General features: G+C 39.9%; 1 protein-coding gene across 17 annotated transcripts in view; it reads left to right on the top strand.

Moving 5' to 3' along the window:
- The window catches only part of Setd5 (SET domain containing 5), a 77,000-nt gene that overhangs the window by 52,900 nt on the left and 3,356 nt on the right, over positions 1-20,744 (top strand). For all 17 annotated transcript variants that reach the window (XM_075983241.1, XM_075983239.1, XM_075983238.1 and 14 more), the window contains 4 exons: positions 7,977-8,224; positions 14,300-14,770; positions 18,987-19,285; positions 20,525-20,658. In XM_075983241.1, coding sequence (XP_075839356.1) covers positions 7,977-8,224; positions 14,300-14,770; positions 18,987-19,285; positions 20,525-20,658 — 1,152 coding nt within the window. The remainder of the gene's footprint in view (positions 1-7,976; positions 8,225-14,299; positions 14,771-18,986; positions 19,286-20,524; positions 20,659-20,744) is intronic.

Below are 20,744 nucleotides of genomic sequence, written 5' to 3'. Positions count from 1 at the left end.
AACTGTATGATGTTACTAAATGTCTCTGATCGTCATCTGTAAAGTAAGAATAGCAATCCCTGCTTTAAGGCTAATAAGCTCAATAGTATTGTTTATAAAGTGCTTAGTTTAGTATCAGACCCATAATAGAAATTGCTGCTGACATTCTACACAGAATACTTGTTCTTGTCTAGTATGAACTACTTAGATTAAAAATAATAAATATTCCTCTGGTGTGATTGCGCCTAATGTGTAATCCCACTAATCAAGACTGGTGAGAAAATCTGGTTTTTGAGGCCAACCTGGTCTATATAGTAAGGCTGTCAAAAGGAAAAGTCAAAGAATGCTAGAAACTAAGATTGTATAAAAAGAAGAGGTATTACCATTGACACAGGGAAGAGATAGGATGTTTGTTTGTAAATAACATTTATATGACCCCAGGGATACCTGAATAGTAACCGAAAAGTTCAGAGTTAATAACAGTTGAGTAAAGTCCTTGGTTAGAAGTAAATATGACTTAAATACTAAGAAAATTAATGAAGACAGGTTTTTCAGCCTCAAAGTTAACAAAGCTAAGAAACAATCTGGGAATGGTCATACTTGGATATGTGATGCAAAAAAAATTATTGAAAATACTTTTTAAGTTTACACATAAAGGAAATTCCGTATTCACTAATGGAAAGAATAAATTCTATGCACCCATATTCTTTCTCCTCCAACAGGTTCCAAGGAAGCATCATTTAAAAATTGGATTCTCAGCTTATCTAAAATTTTTTAAATAAAACTTGGAAAGGTAGTAATAAAGTACTTTGCTAAAAATACACGATTACCTTCCCTGTGACCATAATGGCTGAGTTATCATAGCACATCTATAAGAGCAAAGGAGAATATGGAACAAAACAGCTAGATTAGGGCTGTGAAATAGATGCATGGTAAATTGCTCTGGAGTTTTCAACTACTTGAGAGATTGTTAAATGATTGGATCCTTTGCCAATGCAAGTTCTAAGTGCATTAAAATATTTTCTCTTACTATTTTTGGGTTCTTTTTGTTTTGGTTGATTGGTTTTTGATTTGTTTCAGTTTATTTTTTTGAGACAAGGTTTCACTATGTAATCCTGACTAGCCCCAAACTTGCCATCTTCCTGCCTTAATCTTCTATATGCTAGATGGAGGTATGTACCACCACACCCAACACTTTAATTCAAATAGTATTAACTATTGTTTTTGTGGTCCTACTGTCTTTGAGTTAATATAGTATTTAAATGATTTTCAGTAAAATAATAGAACAGCAAGAGCCAGGTAGTGGTTGCCCACACCTTTAATCCCATTACTCAGGAGGCAGAAGCAGGTGATTCTCTGAATTCAAGGCCAGCCAGGGCTATACAGAGAACCATGTCTTGAAAAACCAAACAAAGGACAAAAACCAATCTGTTCATATGCTTTAAAAATATGTATAATCATAAACTCACTAGTTGTAGGTACTTTATAAAGATGTAGACACTAAATAATTGTGTACAGAATATTCATAATTGCTAATAGTTGCAAAATTACATAGACAAATTTTTAAAAAGACAAACTCCAACTGATTAAAGAGTAATAGAATTTGTGATTGTGAAATGTGTTCACCTACATGATCTTGATGAAATAATATATTATCATTAACATTTAAAGAAGTATAAGAGTGTGTCTACTTGTGCACATGTGCACTTACACATTTGTAGTTTCAAAGGACATCTTGCAAGAATCAGTTGTTTTGCCGGGCGGTGGTGGCGCACGCCTTTAATCCCAGCACTTGGGAGGCAGAGGCAGGCGGATCTCTGTGAGTTCGAGACCAGCCTGGTCTACAAGAGCTAGTTCCAGGACAGGCTCCAAAACCACAGAGAAACCCTGTCTCGAAAAAACAAAAAAAAAAAAAAAAAGAATCAGTTGTTTTCCTTCTACCTTGTGGATCTTGAGAGTTGAACTCAAGTAATCAGCCTTGACAGCAAACCTTCACTTTCTGGGGCATCTCATGGGCCCTTTTAATTTTTATTCTTGGTTTGAGGTCCTCACCCAGTATAAAAGCCTTTTATTTGATCTCTGTTACCACAATTTATAAAATAGTTTATACTTGATTGGTTTATCAAATTGGTCTTAGATCAGGAGAAAGTGTCACTTGTGAATTAGATTTACTCACCTCCTTGAATTTATCTAAAAACATTTGCCAGCTGTATTTATTATGAGAACTAAACTTTTAGATGAGCTATCTGGGCATGGTGGTATATGCCTTTAATCGCAGCACTTACATCAGAGACAGGCAGATCTCTGGGGTTGGAGGCACAACTGATCTGTAGAGCAAGTTCCAGAACAACCAGGACTCCACAGAGAAACCCTGTCTCAGGGTAGGAGGAATGAACTGTCAAAACTGGAGAGATGACTAAAACACTTTCTATGCAAACATAAGAGGCTAAGTTTGAATTTAATTCCCAGCATCCATATAAAAAAGCCAGGCATGGCTGAGTATTCCTATAGTTACCACATTGGAAAGCAGACATGGGCAGATTTCTGGAGCTTGCTGGCTAGCTAGCCAGCCTAGCCAAAGCAGTGAGGTTCAAGTCCAGTGAGAGACTGTCTCAGAGACAAGGTGGAGACAGTAGAGTAAGACATCTATTATCCTCTGGCTTCTACATGCAGGTATACACACCCACCCACACATGGATTTGCACACATACGCCACACATTCTACAAACCACCCAAAAATATGAATTATCAAGTTTCCCCACTGTTTTGTTACTATTTATCCATAGTCTAGAGTTTTTAGCTATAAGCATACGACCCTCTTTCCAAAGGAAAGGGGGTGTAAGTACTGGTAAAGAAGGATGAGTGTTGTCATATGAAAGTAATAGAGTTAGTTATGTAACAAGAAAAGTAGCAGGAAAACTAGTAGACATTTATAGATTGGCTAAATACAAAACCATATGTAAACATTAAGATGAGCAAATGGAGAAGTATGTCCTATTCCTAATTGTAATAAAAAGTAGAGAAACAACCCAGGCGGTGATGCCACACACCTTTAATCCCAGCACTCGAGAGGCAAGTGGATCTCTGTGAGTTTGAGGCTAGCCTGTTTTACAGAGCAAGTTCAGGGTGGGAGGGAGAGAACTGGAAATCCAAGTCCCTCAATGATGAGGGTGGGTGGGTTTAAAACTTGATTAGCTGAAAAGGGTCATGAAATGTCATTAGTGAGGTTGCTCCCTAAATTACAACTGATTGTTGTATCAAAACAAAATTGAATTGGGAGGCTAGTATTTCCAAGAATATACTGCTAGATGTGGTGTGTGCCTAGAATCCCATCACTGGAGAAGTTGAGAAAGGAAAGTCCTAAGTATGCGCCAACCTAGACAAGCATTACAAGACCCTGTCTCAAAGGGGGAGGGGGTGTTAATGTCAATTCCATATTGTTTAAGGAGTAGAATAACTTTCAGAAACAAGATCAGTATATTTAGAAACCAATGGAAATAAGCTAAGGGAACATTGTAGCTTAGTGGTAAATAAAGTGCTTGCAAGAAATATACAAGGATCAAAAATGTGTATAACAAAGAATAGTCTAATGGGAATAAATGTGTTTAATTCAGTGAAGAAAAATTATAGCTGTTTTTGCAAAGAAGGAAAAGTGCTAGTAGGCATTTGCTACCTACTAGAAAGGTGGAGTAGGAATCAACTCCCTAAACTTAATTTTAAGTATAATTTAGGGTGTCAAGGGATGGCTCAGTGACTAAAAGTACCTGCATCACAACCTGAGGACCTGAATTCAGATTCTACAACAATATAAAAAGCAGGATATGTAGGTGTAAGAATTCAGATTCCAGAACCATCTAAAAAACAGGTGCATGGTGAGATGGTGTGGTCTCCACAGACCACAAAAGCACAGGCCAGACCTGGAGTATGCTGTGCTATAGAGGTAAAGAGAGAACAAACTCCCAAAAGTTACCTCTGGCCTCTACACAGGTGTAGTATAAATGGACACATTTTTTTCTCTTAAGTATGAATTAGGTAAGGGATATAGCTAAATATATAGAGTGTTTACCCAGCATGTATGGGTGTCCTGCAGTTGAACCCTCAAAGCTTTGCTCCTATAACCCCAACACTTGGGAGACTGTGGCAGAAAAATTGCCAACAGTGAGTTCCATCTCAGCCTGGACTACATACTGGGCCACGGTGAGAACCTGCTCTCAAACACACATAAGCATACTGAGTTACAGACTCAATATATTGAGATCATTAAAAAAAAAATGGGGACATACTGCCAAACCTGAGAACTTGGACTCAATCCCTGAGATCCACATGGTGAAGGAAAGAATCAACTCCCTGAGTTGTCTTTTGACTTTGAAGTGCACAACATTGCATGTATGCATCCATATACATTTATACATGACATGAAATATTTTTAAAAGTCAAATAGGAATTAAAAATTAAAGGTCATAGATCAGTAAGTGACATTTTCGTAGTTTTAGGGATAGAATTGCTAAGACGTAATTATAACAAGCAAAAGATAAATGACAGATACATTAGCTAATAAAAAGCATTGTAATAAAGGCAATAAAAACTTTTTAGATTTATGTTTTGCCTATACCTATCATGTACATATACCACATATGTGCTTAGTGCCCGTGGAGTTCAGAAGACAGCATTAGATTCCCTAAAACTGAAGTTAGAGATGGCTATGAGCTGCCATGTGGGTACTGGCCACTGAACCTGGTTCCTCTGTAAGAGTAGCCAATGCTCTTAACCACTACCATCTCTCTAGTCCCAGTAAATACATTTTAAGAGCAAACAAGCTGAAAAGGTATATTTGTAACATTTTTGACGATCAACATCTTTATAGAACTCTTATAAAACATTAAAAAAAAAAGACCCACATACAATGGCTGAATATGGGCAGATAATTTACACAAGAATAAATACAAAGGTAGTAAATATATGTAAATGTGCGGGTGTTCATCATGAAGAATGAGGAGGCAGTCAGCAATCCTGTTTTATAGCTCTTTGTGCTATTTGTTTTGAAACAACCTCTTGCTGAATAATCTGCTGCTAGGCTGGTGATCCACAAGCCCTAATAGTCTGGTCCACCTCCAGCACTTGGGTTACAGACAAGAGTGCAACTATATCTGACTCTTCTTATTGGTACTGGGGATTCAAACTCACATTCTCAAGTTTGCATAGCTCCCAGCCTCATAGTCATTCTTTAACAACAACAAGAAAAAGCCCTGTATTTGTCCTAATAATTAGTACAGAAAAGATAGAGAACAACATTCTTAGTCATTGAAGTACGTTTATAATTGCAATAAAGGAGAATATTTAGTACAGGTTAAATTTTGGCATTTACTCATTTTTAAAGGGTATTCATAAATTAGACTTGGTAGCACATGCCTATATTTCCAGGTTTTGGAAGTTAGGAGAAGGATGCTAGTTTAAAGCCAGCCTGAATTACATGGCCAGTTCAAGGTCACTTCAAAGTAAGACCCTATTTCAAAAACCCAGGCTAGCCCCCAAAGAATAAGAACTTAGAAAATTTTATTCCTTATTAGAGAAATTTGTGGGAAATCATTTTAACTTGCATGGGTGGGTTTAAATGCATGGTGGTTTGTTTACATGATCTTGGGAAGTATTGAGTCAACATTTTTTAAAAGATGAGTGTATGTGTGTGTTAGACATAAAATTTGACAGCTGTACACAAAAAATCAGAAAAGAGATGATAGGCTACTGATCTGTGAATTCCGGCAGTCTCTAGGTCTGTCTGTTGAAGATAGCATCCTAAATGTTCAGTAAATATCTTTAAATAGATATCACATTCATTCATTTGTATGGCCGCTTCCTCCAACTTTCCTACAGTGATCTTTACTACAAAATAAGTCTTTAGTAGTTAAAATTTTTTAAACTTCCAGTACAGGGTTCTTAAAGATTGGGTTCGAAGTCTTTAGAAGTGTTTAAAAGTTACTGTGCAGATTAGTCTTGAATTACATGTTTATTTGGTTTTTGTACCTAAGCACATTAAGAGTAAAACATCACATAGGCCAATTGGAAAGTTACTCTTTTCAGTGTAGGGAAATGAAAAATCCCGAGAAAACAGAAAAATAAATATCCTATCCACTTAAACATAATCAGTGCCTCATACCTCTTTGTATTGGTTATTCTCTTGAGTCCAGTAGCTTCACAGTTCTAGTTCCATACCATTATATCACCAGAGTGATGTTCCTAAGCACGTCTCTGATAATGATCCAAACTTTGCCTTGGAAGCCTGGTATGATTGTCATTGTTCCCACCAAGCCATGAGGCTATAGTTTGGTATGCTTTTATTAAGACTGTAAGGCAGGATGGTTACTGATGGAAGCTCTGTTTGCAAAAGCTCCCTTCTAGGCTAACTTGATCTTCAGTACCATATAGGCTAGGGAAACATGGACCAGGTGCTACAACATCTAGTTTTTCTTTCTATATATTAGTCTTCAATATAGGGTGATGAAAATAACAGTAATGCTAGGATTTATAGACATGTTAAATTTTCATTTCCGGTACACTGTACAATGCCTGCTATACAAAAAAAACTTTGGTTTTTGTTTTGTTCTCTGAGAATGGAAGCCATAGTTTTGTTCAGGCCTAGGCTAGCCTTCAATTCTTAGGCTCAAGCAATTCTTCTACCTCACCCACCTGAGTAGCTGGGACTACTGCCCCTTGACACTATATCTGACTTTACATACCTTGAAGGGTAATTTACATTTTTTTTTTAATTTTCGTTCTTACTGAGGGCCCATGGTATGCATGTGGAGTTCAGAAGATAACTTTTGGGAGTTGGTTCTGGTTCTCTGCTTCCACCTTTATATGGGCTCCAGGGATTGAGCCACAGTTCACCTTCACTTGTCAGATATCTCAGAGGCCCTTTGTTTGTAACTACTTGAGCCTACTAATTTTTTTTAAAGTCTCATTATTTATCCCAGGCTGGCCTAGAATTTGCTGTGTAGACTAAGCTGACTTAAATTTGAGGCAATCCTGTGTCTGCCTCAAAAGTGGTGGGGTTATAGTCAAGTTTGATCATACTGGTAAGAAACTTAAGTCAAACATATTTTACATGTTTTCTCTAAGGTCTTTGAAAAGAGAATAAATATATAATGGCCTTTATACACCTAACTTTGCATGTAGTATATGTTAATGATTTTAACTATAAATGAATAAAAGTATATTTTTCCTCTGAGATATGTTTTTCCTGAAGGTCCTCTTAAACACAAGTAACTACACTACATCAAATACAAAACATAGTCACTAAAATATTTAGTATAATAACTTGCTTTTTTTGTGTGTACCTAAGAATACAGAGTTGTTTTGTTTTGTTTTGTTTGGTTTGGTTTTTCGAGACAGGGTTTCTCTGTGGCTTTGGAGCCTGTCCTGGAACTAGCTCTTGTAGACCAGGCTGGTCTCGAACTCACAGAGATCCGCCTGCCTCTGCCTTCCAAGTGCTGGGATTAAAGGCGTGCGCCACCACCGCCCCACTACAGAGTTAGTTTAATCAGAAGGAGTTTTGTTTTGTTTTTAGTAGTTGAGAAGTTTTTATAGGAACCGTTTCTAGCTCCTAGTGGTCAACATTTGACCACTAGGAGCTAGGTAAGAGTCCAAGATCATGTGTGTCTCCTACTGTGTTTGCTGGAAGAGCTGCTGAAAGAGTACACAGATAAATAAGGAAAGATGGATATAGGTGTGACAACCCAGCAGGTGGAAGTATAGAAGTAGAGAATGATTTAAGTACTTCACATTAAAATTGTTCAGACTCATGTGGCGTTTCTTTGGGACATAGAATGCTTCCAAAGTCACAGTCATTGTAGTGATTAGAAGTATGTTTAGGCATTGGGTTTGAGTAGAGAAGATAATGAGATGAGGCATAAGAAGAGTTATGAAGAAAGACAGAACCCTTTACTACCTAGCCTTACAGTAAAATATCCAAGTTCTCATCCAAGTTTTGTGTTTCACAGACTTACTGAGCCCTTTAAAGAAATGGAAGTCTCGCTATCTGATGGAGCAGAATATCACCAAGTTGCTTCGGCCTCTGTCTCCAGTTACACCACCCCCTTCCAGCTCAGGCTCAAAGAGTCCCCAGCTGTCCACACCTGGCCAGACTCACCCAGGAGAAGAGGAGTGTCGAAATGGATACAGCCTCATGTTCTCACCAATCACATCTCTTACTACTGCTAGTCGCTCCAACACTCCTCTGCAGTTTGAGGTGATTGGGGTTTGGTTGTTGGGAGTGATTGATATGAAAGTCATTATTTACACTTCCTCTTCATATAATATCATTTCAGGTGTTTATTAACTGTCTTCCTTCTTCATCTCATTAAGAAAACCCTAGGATTGGACCACTGCAAATTTATGAGATTTGTCTTTTGTGTGTGTGTGTGTTGTGAAAGTCATTAACATGCCTATAAAGAAAATATATTCACTTGAACTCCGGAAAGGAAAAAAAAAACATGGAGTCACTATGGACTGGTAGCTGGTAGCCTCTTGCTTGGCAGCCCCTGTTCTTGCCAAAATTGGAGCAGTGCTGCCGAGATCCCATTCATTTGTCTTTTGGCACTCAGTCCTTCAGTCTCCTTAATTTTAGGTAATAAGTATGCTAGATCTTCATCTTTATTATATGTATCAGTCAAAAGAAGTGTCTAGGTGCCTGTGGTACCCATTTAGTTTCCCAAGCCTGGGCACTCAGACTGCACTGTGGGCTCATGTATGTGTGCTTAAGACCTTTTAACTATAGAGTGTCTTTGCAGGTTCTTTTGGTAGCTCCACTATGGCCTCAGGGAACAGAGACTTAGAAATACTGGGGTATGGCTTATGGTGAATGTGTTTGTTGTTTTTGTTGTTGCTGTTTTGTTTTGGTTTTACCACTCCAGGTTACTTTCCCTCCGTGTTACAATGTGTTAGGACTGAGAGACTAAAAGACTAGAAACATGCTTTAAAGGTTGGATTACGTTAGAAATATATATAGTAAACTGTCTCTAAAAGTTATACTCAATCACTTTAGTATTCAAGTTCAAATGGAAGATGTGACTATAATCCATGTGTATTAAAACCCATCTTTTGCATGCGTGTTGCTTTAATTAAATAGATACTCTGTGGTGGGGGACAACTTGATCCACCCACTAAAAAGTCTGATTTTCTTTTCTCTGTTGTCTTGATAAAGCTGAATGTCTAACAGCCACACTCTTGTTGCAGCTTTTATGAGTGTGTAGGATTCTTCTTTGGCTAATGTAAAAAAAAAGATCTAGCAACTATAAAAGCAGAGCAATGTCCTCTTTTCTAACTCAGTCATTATTCATTTGCTATAGAGCAAACATTTCTGGGTGGGAAAATGTCATCCTGGTTACATTTGATTTTCCCAGTGAAATTATAATCCACTCTTTTTAATCAGATATTAAAGCAGAATTTAGACCATTGTAACTTTTTCTGCTTAATAGTTAAACTTTCAGTTTGCAATTAGAATTTCACAGTACAGTATCCTAAAAAGAAATTGTCGTTGGAGTGCAATCAGTTATAGGAATAGAGTTGCACCTTATCATGACAGGTTATAGGTTAAGCTTCATTATTAATGTTATAATTAATGAAACTAGAAGTCTTCCAAAACAAGCAAGTTTATACCCAGCACATTTCCTATCCCTTGCTGCATGTAATAATGATAAAATGCTATGTAAATGCAAGATCTTTTAAAAGAGAGAAAGAACATGGATTTTGGTGAATCTCAGTCTAAGTATACAGTTAAAATACCAGGAAGCAGGCTGGCTTGGCAGTAAAGCTACTTGCTGCCAAATCTGACCACCTGAATTCATCCCAGCAACCCACATGGTAGAAGTAGAAAACCAACTCCACAAGTTGAACCTCTGGCTTCACCACAGAGTCATAAAGTAAATAAATGTAAAAATTTAAACATTAAAACATAGGATTTAAAGACATGGCTCAACAGTCAAGAGCTTCCATTGCCAGCACCCAAATTAGGTGGATTCCAACTACCTGTAACTCCAGCTCCAAGGGATGGAACTCCCTCTATGTCTTCCTTAGGCACCTGCACTAACATGCACAGACACATACATATGCATTCACATAAAATTTTTAAAAATAAGTTAAACTATTTTAGGGGCTCAGCGATTCAGAGTAACTGATGTTCTTGCCAAGGCCTGGACTTTGATTACAAGCACCCATGTGGTGACTCATAATCCTCTAACTTCAGTTCCAGGGATCTGATACTCTTTTCCACAGGCACTTGGTGCATAGACATACATGCAGATTTAACATACAGAGAGAGAGACAGAGAGAGATATTAAGGCAGTGTTGCCATTCTCACTATTAGAAAAAACAACATCCAGACATGCCAGTCTTTGTCATCATTCTGATAGCAATGGTTTTTTTCTACAGTTGAGTACAGAAAGGTTGGTTTGCAAGCTTCTTTTCATCAAAACTGTGACACAGCGAGTTGGGCCTAGGTCATACATCTAAATCCCCTCAGTTTGAAGACAGCTGTTAGTCTAGAAAGGAAATAATACATTGAAAGGTGATACAATCTGAAACTTAACTACTGTATTGTTCTTCCAATGTACAGTTATTTGGAAGAAGAAAGTGTTGAAATAAAATTTTCTGTTAAAAAATTAAAAGTAGGGCTGGAGAGATGGCTCAGAGGTTAAGAGCACTGTCTGCTCTTCCGGAGTTCCTGAGTTCAATTCCCAGCAACCACATGGTGGCTCCAAACCATCTGTAAAGAGATCTGGTGCCCTCCTTTGGCGTGTGGAGGCAGAAAGTTGTATACATAATAAATTTTTTAAAAAATTTAAAAGTAAAATAAAATACAGGCTAGAGTAACTCTAGTTAAGACCTCTGGCTTTTCTTCAGGACTCAACTTTGAATTCACAACACGCCCACATGGCCTCTCCCACCTATCTATAATGCTGGTCTTTGGGGTTCTAATGCCCTCTTCTGATCCTGCCAGATACTGCACACATGTGATTACACGGACAGGCAGGCAGGCAAACACATAATGTAAAAATGGAAAAACTTTGAATAGAAGACGTACATTCAGAACATATCTAGTACTAAGGGGATGAGGTGTACACAGTCAAGAATGAGCTCTTCAGGAAGAGAAAGAATCTAGAGGAAGAATAAAAGTAACTTGAGAGAACAGTGCCCTCTTAACCTTGCCTTTCCCTTCTGGTGTCCTCTCAGGTGCATAGTCTGTCTTACACAGGTTCTAGTGTGTCTTGAACATCTAGCACCCTCCCCACTGGAAAGCATTTACTACCCAGACCTTGTTTAGCTGAAGCGGCTCAGTATATCCTATTATGGCATGACATACATCTGCTATCTGGGCCACAGTTGTATATATTGAGAACCCTCCCCTTATTGCAGCCCCTGGTATCCTGAGTCCTCGTTATAGCTGCCATCATCACTGTACTGTTGTCATTTATATCACTGTTCAGTCCCCATGTATGGAGAGGTACTGCCCCAGCTAAATGTCCTATCCAGTGTAGGTCACAGAACAAATATACATATACATAGTATTTTTGTTGGTTTTTGTGTGTGTGATGGGGAGGTATTTTGTTTTATTGTGGTCCCTAAAATAATACAATGGATTGTAACTCTGGTAGAGCCATTCAAGTCTTAAGAGGAACTAGCCATCTCTCTCTTCTGTTAGTTCCCGGGTATTCCCCTGGATAATTCAAAATCGAAGCCTGAAGCTAGTAAGGAAGTGAAGAAAGATGGTGATCAGAGGGGGTATAAGGTGAAGGATCAGAGTTCCTCTAGGAAGAATAAGGATTAGGGTACTCTCACCATCCCATAAGAAACCCCAAGTCCTCTAAAATATTTTTAAAGAAGAAAAGTTTAACACTGTAACATTTCACATAACTTTCCTGAGTCTACTTGAGGTGTTTACTTACAGCATGAAACATTATGCCTAATTTTCCTTAACTAAGACACCATGACCTGTCGTGTCTAAAAACCAAAGAAACAAAACCAGCCAGCGGTGGTGCAAGCCTTTAATCCCAGCACTGGGGAGGCAGAGGCAAGCTGATCTCTGTGATTTGAGGCCAGCCTGGTCTACAGAGTGAGTTCCCGGACAGTCTCCAAAGCTATACAGAAAAACCCTGTCTTGGAGAGAGGAAAAAAACACACACACACACACCAGGAAGCATTTAACAAATCACTTTGTCCATGGAGATGAGTTCTACAGTTAAACATTTCCCCTGTACATTCTTAACCACTCCTACCCCCTCTTCCAAAAAAAAAAAAAAAGTTGTGACTAACACCCATGCTTGTCTTTCTCTTGTGTTTTGCTTCTTTTTTTTTTTAAGTTTTTTTTTTTTTAGATTTATTTAATTATGTATACAGTATTCTCAGTATTCTGTCTGCATGTATGCCTGCAGGTCAGAAGAGGGCACCAGACCCCATTACAGATGGTTGTGAGCCACCATGTAGTTGCTGGGAATTGAACTCAGGACCTTTGGAAGAGCAGGCAGTGCTCTTAGCTGCTGAGCCATCTCTCCAGCCCCATGTTTTGTTTCTTGAAGTAGATGAATAACAAGATGCTTTTCCCTCCTCTAAAACTCTTCCCCTGAGAGCTACTCTATGCATAGTCATAAAGGTAGTTATCATACAGTCTCAATCACACGTGGTAGCTGAGAGTGAGTGCATGAATGTGGTCCTGAATGTGTGGAAGGGCTGGAAATCTGAGTGAATGGGATGCTAGGCATTCACAGCAAGTAGATTGAATCTTCTGTGTAGCTGGGAAAGTAGACCAAGGAAAATTAAGTAGCTGTATATATGTTGTGGGGTTGGTTTTATTGCTGTCATTTGGGAGAAGCAGTGGCTGAAGAGTTTCATTAAAGAAGAAAATCTTCAAAGGATACAGATTCTGTGTGCTATCAGAGCCTTGTTAAAGAAAGTAATGAATAACATCTGCATGTTAACAAGGAAAGAGTTGGTAGGCGCTGTCTCATTATTCATCATGCATATGATGACTTATTTTTGGACTTAAACTGACAGCTCTGCATTAGGCTTCGGGTGATAGTTGAGCAGCTTCCTTTGGAAACCCAACTTTCTTCAGCTTTCCTTCATCTTTTCTGGAGAGCCTTACTGTGTGTAAATATGCAAGGAACTCTGGGTTATAGGCCCTCTGTTCTCCAGTGTCTGGGATATGGTTGCTCTACAATAATTGATACCTCTTAGGCTATCAATGAGTGCATTTCTTGGAAACCCTTCTGCTGTAAAGATCCTAAATTCAGATTTTAGTGTTAACTTTTATTATAAAATTTAGACAAAAGTAGTGATTATTAACCCGATAAATCTACACAGAACCTTTTCCTCTTAAAGAGAAAGTTATAATCTCTATCTTTTAGAAAATAACCAATTTTTTAATCCCACTCTCTAAAATAATTAGGGCCCAACTTCCTGAGAATTTTGAGTCAGTAGGCTTTTCTATAGATAATTAAGAAATGGAAAAGATCGTATTCCCCTAGTTTACTGTTGATTTCCTGGGTGTTGGGAAAGTGTAGGTTGTTCTGACCTTGGTTGCTACAGATTCTAGTATAGCAGGGATTTGATATTTGATGTGGTATTTGGATTTCTGGTACCTTCTTTGTAGGCAGTTGACCTAATAGAGAAAATCTTGATGTTAGGGATTAACAGTAGGTGGGTTTTATCACGGATGTGTAGTGATATATCAGTGGTAGGCATTAGCAGTCCTTTTATACATTAGTAGACAGCAGAGGACACAACAAGAAGAATTGAGCAGACAGAAAGTTGCATGAGAAACATTACTCAAGGTATAAGTTTACAAAGGACAGGTTGGTTGCTATCTTTAATGCTAGTCTTACTGAACCAGTAATTTACATGCTTGACTTTTCGGCTACCTTCTACTTTTATCCACCTTCCCTCCCTCACCACCTTCTATTAATACTAATTTAGTAATATATAACACCAGAAACCAGCAACTTAAGACCCTTTCCTATTGTGCTTATGGGTCTCGCATATGCCCCTGACTGCACTGCCAGCCCCCAAGTGTGTTTGAGTTGGCCAGAGTGATTATGTTGTCCAGTTGCTTGGTGCAAGCTTCCCCAGTGTTCTCATGCAGAAACACTGAGATTTCTTAGTAGTCTGGCTTGTGGGCACCTTTCATTGCCCAATGGACTTTACATGTTAATGAGTCTCTCTGATGCTTCCATCCCTCCCTTGTACACCTGTGCCCTTTACCTCCCTTTCTGCACTTTGACTTTTTCCTTTCTGCCATGCCCTATATCTCTGTTGATTTTTATCCTTTCAGCTTTGTCACCGGAAAGACCTGGATTTGACAAAAGTGGGATACCCAGACTCCAGCGCTCACGGCTGTGCTGATAGACCTTCCCTGCTCAACTGTAGTCATCCTGACCTGACTTCTCATCCCTCTGTCGTTCCAACCTCAGAGGCTGGCTTCTCAAGCAGGAGTGGAGAAGGCCCTCAGACCTTGCTGAGAAACTCAGACCAGGCATTTAGGACAGAGTTCAACTTGATGTACGCCTACTCCCCTTTGAACGCTATGCCTCGAGCAGATGGACTATATAGAGGGTCCCCCTTGGTGGGGGACAGGAAGCCTTTACATTTAGATGGAGGATATTGTTCCCCTGCAGAAGGCTTTTCCAGTAGATATGAACATGGTTTTATGAAAGACCTCTCTCGTGGATCCATGTCACCTAGCGGTGAAAGAGCCTGTGAAGGAGTCCCATCTGCTCCTCAGAACCCACCACAAAGGAAAAAAGTAAGTATTCATGTTTCATAGGATCTCTTTTAAAGAATATTAACCAGATCAATTCAGAACTTTCCAAGGTCCACTGTATAGCTTGTCCTACTCTCTGCTGTGATCTGTGAAAAATTAGGTGTTTTACTTAATTACATATACTTCTTTGGCTTATGTGGGGTGTTGCGGAAGTCAGAAGATGACCTGTGGTAATCAGTTCTCTCCTTCCGCCGTGTGGATCCTGGGACTGAACTTAAGTTGTCTTCAGTCCAGTCTTGGCTTCTCAGACCCTGAGAAGTAGACTGTGTTAGTATACCTGCTAAGTGTGAATAGCCAGGAGGCCTGAAAGTGTAGTCAGTAGAAGAGTACTTGTGTAGCATGGTAAGTCCTTCCACCTCCAGCATCCCAAATACAAATAAAGCAAGTACTTTAGCATTCTGGAGGTTGATGTGGGATTGCAAAACTGAAGCCCTCCCAGGCCTTTTAAACACAACAGATTTTAAATAGCTGACCTGTGCAGCTGAAAGGCTAGAACACTGGAAGATCCACTGAAAACTGTGTTACAGAATTCAGTTTGGGTCACAGTTTTAAGACAGATGTGGTTCGAATTTATAATCCCAGCTCCCATTTTAGAGTTGAGGCAGGAGGATTGAGAAGTTCTGTGCCAGAGGCTGGAGGACTGGGCCAACAACAAAGGACTCAATTTGAGTTCCCAGCTCCTGATTTTAATGTTAACTCCAGCTCCAGGATTCTGCTGCCCTCTTCTGGCCTCTGTGGGCACCCACAGACAGACATGAGTTGATTTTTTTAGAGAGCTCAAAGCCAACCTGATCATGTTTTGTTTTCAGTAATTCATTTTGTTGTACAGTGGTTGTATAATTAGGGAATTTCCCATTTTGAATGTGAGAAAACTAAAGCAGTAGTTGAGTAACTTGCCTTTGGTGACAAAGCTGATAAATGAAGGAGTCACTGATTCTTTTTTTTTTTTTTAAATTTTTTTCGAGACAGGGTTTCTCTATAGTTTTTTGTTCCTGTTCTGGAACTAGCTCTTGAAGACCAGGCTGGCCTCGAACTCACAGAGATCCACCTGCCTCTGCCTCCCGAGTGCTGGGATTAAAGGCGTGCACCACCACTGCCCGGCAAGTCACTGATTCTTATTCCAGGTTTACATGGCCTAGCTGTTAATGTGCTAGATCGCCTCCTAGATTCTGTGCTCATGGAGCTTCACTGGAGAATAACATTAATAAATCCTGAACTATGGTGGTGATAGTTGCTCCAGAGAAGTTGTTCATATCTTAAATCTCCTGCGCAGTGGGTAGTTTACAAATGAACAGGAAGTCTTTATTTAGCTTGAGAAGTAGGAATTGAGAACTGACAGTTTTATCCACATTTCAAGCAAAGAATACAAATAAGCCAACAAATCTAGGTGAGGATGTTACTGTCCAGTCTATCGGATGCAAGTGGGTACAGACAGTTGAGAGTAGTGATGATGCCAGTGGAGACCAGGACCCAAATACAGAGCTCAGTGGGTAGACCAGACCTTAGAGAGCTTGTCATGGGGTGAGGCTTATAAGTCATGCCTGTTCTCAAAATCACAAAACCTAAAATCTGCCGGGTGCTTTTGTTTTTTAGTCTGTGCTTTTGGCAGTATTTTGGGTTGTCATAGTGACTTGGGTGTAATTTTTTGTTGGGTACTAAAAATGCAGAGTATCCTGTGTGTAACATTTTCACAGAAAAAAAGGTTGTTATATACTCACTGAAATAGAGCCTTGTGATCCCTGGCGGTGGTGGTGCAACCCAGCACTAAGTTGGCAGAGGCAAGAGGATCTTTGCATATTCGAGGACAACTAGGGCTACACAGAGAAACCCTGTCTCAAAAAACAGAGGGGAGGGAGGAAGGGGAGCCTTGTGACTTTATTTCGATTACAGTTGTGTTCATTATCCAATTAACTTCTCTCCAAGATTTTATATAAAAATTATGCATAGGCTATCATTATGGTTATTTTGTGATTTTTTTTTTTTTTTACACTTTAGGCCCAAAACTAAGAGCCTTTATGATAGGAAAAGAAAACACTGACACATAATAAGGAATAAGATAATGATGGGGGCTCAAAGCCTTGCATGAATAATGCTGACTTAACAAAATACATAGCATTGAACTGTAGGATGGCTCAGTGGTTAAGAGGACTGGCTGCTTTTCTGTGGGATCCAGATTTGATTCCTAGCACCCATGTGGCAGCTTTCAGCTGTCTGTGACTCCAGTTCTAAGAGATCCAGCACCCTCACATAGACCTACATGAAGGCAAAAACACCAAAGCATATAAATGTGCCAAGTTTTTGTACTGAATGTTATCAGTAAAAAGCCAAGGAATGGGTAAAAGCACTACGGTTTGTTACAGGATCTGAGTTCAGAACTTAGTATGTGGGGTATCTCACAAACACCAGTAAATCCAGCTCTAAAGTATTCCACATTTCCCCTTTTCCCTCTGAAACCATATACATACAGTCAATAAAATAGGGTTGTTTTGTTTTGTTTTTGGTGGCGGAGTAGAACGGGGTTTGTTTATACTTTGGTTTGGTTTGATTTTTCTTTTTTTTTTTTTAAGATTTACTTATTTTATGTGTATCAGTGCTCTGTCTTATATATGTACCAGAAGAGGGAATCAGATCCCATTACATATGGTTGTGAGCCACCATGTGGATGCTGGGATTTGAACTCAGAACTCTGGGAAATCAACCAATGCTCTTAATCACTGAGCCATCTCTCTAGCCACTGGTTTGATTTTTCATTGTTTTGTTGTTGTTTTTGTTGGTTGTTTGTTTGTTTGAGACAGGGTTTCTCTGTAGCTTTGGTGCCTGTCCTGGAACTAGCTCTTGTAGACCAGGCTAGGCTGGCCTTGAACTCACAGAGATCGCGTGCCTCTGCCTCCCAAGTACTGTGATTAAAGGTGTGCCCCACCATACCCAGCAAATAATATAGTATTTTAAAGACAAGAAAAGGCCTGCGAGGTGGCTCAGTGGGTAAATGCACTTCCTGCCAAGTCTGACCATTCTGAGTTTGGTCCTCAGGGCATACATAGTGGGAGGAGAGAACCCATTCCCCCAGGTTGCCTTTTGACCTACACCCACTAGTGAATAAGTAAATGAGGTTTTTTTTTTTTAATTAAATTGAAATAAGCTTATGTAGTGTGATCTCAGCACCTGGAAGATTAAGGTGTGTAGTTACTAAGTCCAAGGCCTACCTGGGCTACATAGATCCTGGCTCACCAAAAAAAAAAAATAATAATAATATTTTTTTTTTTGAAAAGCCAAACAGAACTAGGCATGGTGAAAGAGTAAGGTTCAGTTCCCAGTACCCACATAGCTCACAATGATCTTTTACTTCAGTCCTAGGGGAACCCAACACCCTCTTCTGGCCTCTGCCAGTACCAGCCGTGTACATAATACACAGATATACATGCAGGCAAAACTCTCTCTCTCCCCCCCTCCCCCTCCCCTTCCCCCTCCCCCTCTCCCTCCCTCCCTCCCTCCCTCCCTCCCTCCCTCCCTCCCCCTCTCTCTCTCTCTCTCTCTCTCTCTCTCTCTCTCTCTCTCTCTCTCTCTCTCTCTCACACACACACACACACACACACACACACACATGCACACACGATTTTAAATTTAAAGCCAGATTGAATAGTTCAAGTCTATAGTCCCAGTCTCAGCACTCATAGCAAGTTGCAAAGTAGAGACGAGAATCAGCCCGAAGGAGGTAATTGATTTCACAGGTTTCTCTGAAGAAAGTCAAAGGATACAGTCTACTTGAGTGCCATTCTTCAAAAATAACATTTAGGATATTCTTTTCCCGCTCACCAGTTTCTAGCTGGCTTGAATCTGTAGCAGTCCTTAGATCTCTTTTATTCCTGAAAAAGATTGTTATATGGGGGCTGGAAAGATCCCTTAGTGGTTAAGAGCCGATACTGCTTATCCAGAGGCTCTATGAGTTCAGTTTCCAACACCCACATGAGATGGTTCACAACTGCTTGTAACTCTGGCTCTCCGGGGTATTCCAACTTGGACACCTGCACTTAGCATGCACAGATGTCATGCATAAGTATAGTTTAAAAATGCAGTAAAGGTTGTCATAATTGGTGCCTGCTTTGTTTGCATCAGTTGCTACTGCTTTCCCCAGGACTCTTTTCTTTTCCCTGTTGCCTGTAAGCCACTCACTAATGATAGTTTCTTTTTTTACATCTAGGTATCCTTGCTAGAGTACCGCAAACGGAAACAAGAAGCCAAGGAGAATTCTGGTGGGGGAAGTGACTCTTCACAGAGCAAAAGCAAGTCTGCAGGAGCTGGGCAAGGCAGCAGTAACTCTGTTTCTGACGCTGCTGCCCATGGTGTACAGGGATCCTCAGCCCGAACCCCCTCATCCCCTCACAAAAAATTCTCCCCATCTCATTCCTCTACATCACATTTGGAGGCGGTAAGCCCATCAGATTCCAGGGGCACTTCTTCCTCTCACTGCAGACCTCAAGAAAACATCAGCAGTAGGTGGTAAGTTTATATTTAATTAGCTTTATAATTAAATTCTGGTAGGAAGTGTTCATTCAGATTGTTCCCAGTTTTACCTAAAATGTGACTTAACTTGACACAGACAACAAATTTGTTCTCTGTTCTGTTCAGCTAGTAAGTATAGGCCACATTGTCACCCTTCAGAGTCTCACCGGACAGAGTGTAGTTGTGGCTACCTATAAGCAATTTTATTAGAGGGCTTCTTGTCCTCATTTGTATGAAAAGTAAACAGTCCAGCCAAGTGTGTATACGTACATGCATATGGAGGTCAGAGGATACTTCCAGGAATCAGGTCTTCCTTGCCACTGTGTTGGTTCTGGAGATTGAATTTCAATTTTTAGACTTCGTAACAAGCACCTGTATCTTGCCAACTCCAAATTCCTCTAATTCCAGAAGAACTCTGTCCCATGCAGATAGCATATGCAGAGCAGTAAGATACTCTGAAAGAACTTGTCTGGTTTAGGAGATAACAAAACAAAGTAAGTAGTACTAATGACAAGTTCTGGATATTGGATGAATTAGGAATTTAGGTTGGTTTTTGTTTCCTTTGTAATTTTTTTTTTGAGGCAAGGGTTCACTCTGTAGCCCAAACTGGTCTTGAACTCTTTGATCCACCTGCCTTTGCTTCCTGGGTGCTGGGATTATAAATATGTGTTACAGTACCCCAACTAGGGGGACTTATATTACTCCTTTTTCAGAGCTGAGGTGGAGGAGGATACATTGACATGGTGCATTTGGAGGCCCACAGTCATCACTGGGTGCCTGCCTCTACCACTTCCCACCTTATCTTATGAGACAGGATCTCTCATTGAACTTGGAGTTCACTGATTAAGCCAGAGTCTCTGACCAGTGAGCTCCAGGGATCCTCAAGTATGGGAATCTTGAAATGAAGGAATGAGCCTGGCAAAGGAGAGACAAAATTTCAAATTATTATATTCATTAGCCTAAGAATTCTATGTTAAATTGCAGCATATGTGTCAAGAACACAGCTTCACAGAGGAGAAAATTTCAGGTATGAAACTGTACTGTGGCCAGCCAGATGGTGGTGCATACCTTTGAGACAGGCAGGAGGATTTTCTGAGTTCAAGGCCAGCCTCGTCTACAAAGCCAGGCCAACGAGCCTGTCTCAAAAGAAGAGAGAGAGGCTCTACTACACCATCTTTGTCATGGTTATTTGTTTCAGACTCTTGGCTTTTAACTCTGAAACCTATACCTTTGCAGGATGGTTCCTACATCGGTTGAGCGACTCCGAGAAGGAGGAAGCATCCCTAAAGTTCTCCGAAGCAGTGTGAGAGTGGCCCAAAAGGGAGAGCCCTCTCCCACATGGGAGAGTAACATCACAGAGAAAGAGTCAGGTGAGCAAAGGTCTACAGTTCACAACTGCTGGGATACAGGGAGTCCATTTCTGACATGCTTAGGCTCTATGCTAGTTTCCAGCTCA

Source organism: Microtus pennsylvanicus, chromosome 8 (genome assembly GCF_037038515.1).
Source record: "Microtus pennsylvanicus isolate mMicPen1 chromosome 8, mMicPen1.hap1, whole genome shotgun sequence".
Taxonomy (NCBI): Eukaryota; Metazoa; Chordata; class Mammalia; order Rodentia; family Cricetidae; genus Microtus; species Microtus pennsylvanicus.
The sequence above is the reverse complement of the archived record's forward strand: the minus strand, read 5'-3'. Positions and strand labels throughout refer to the sequence as shown.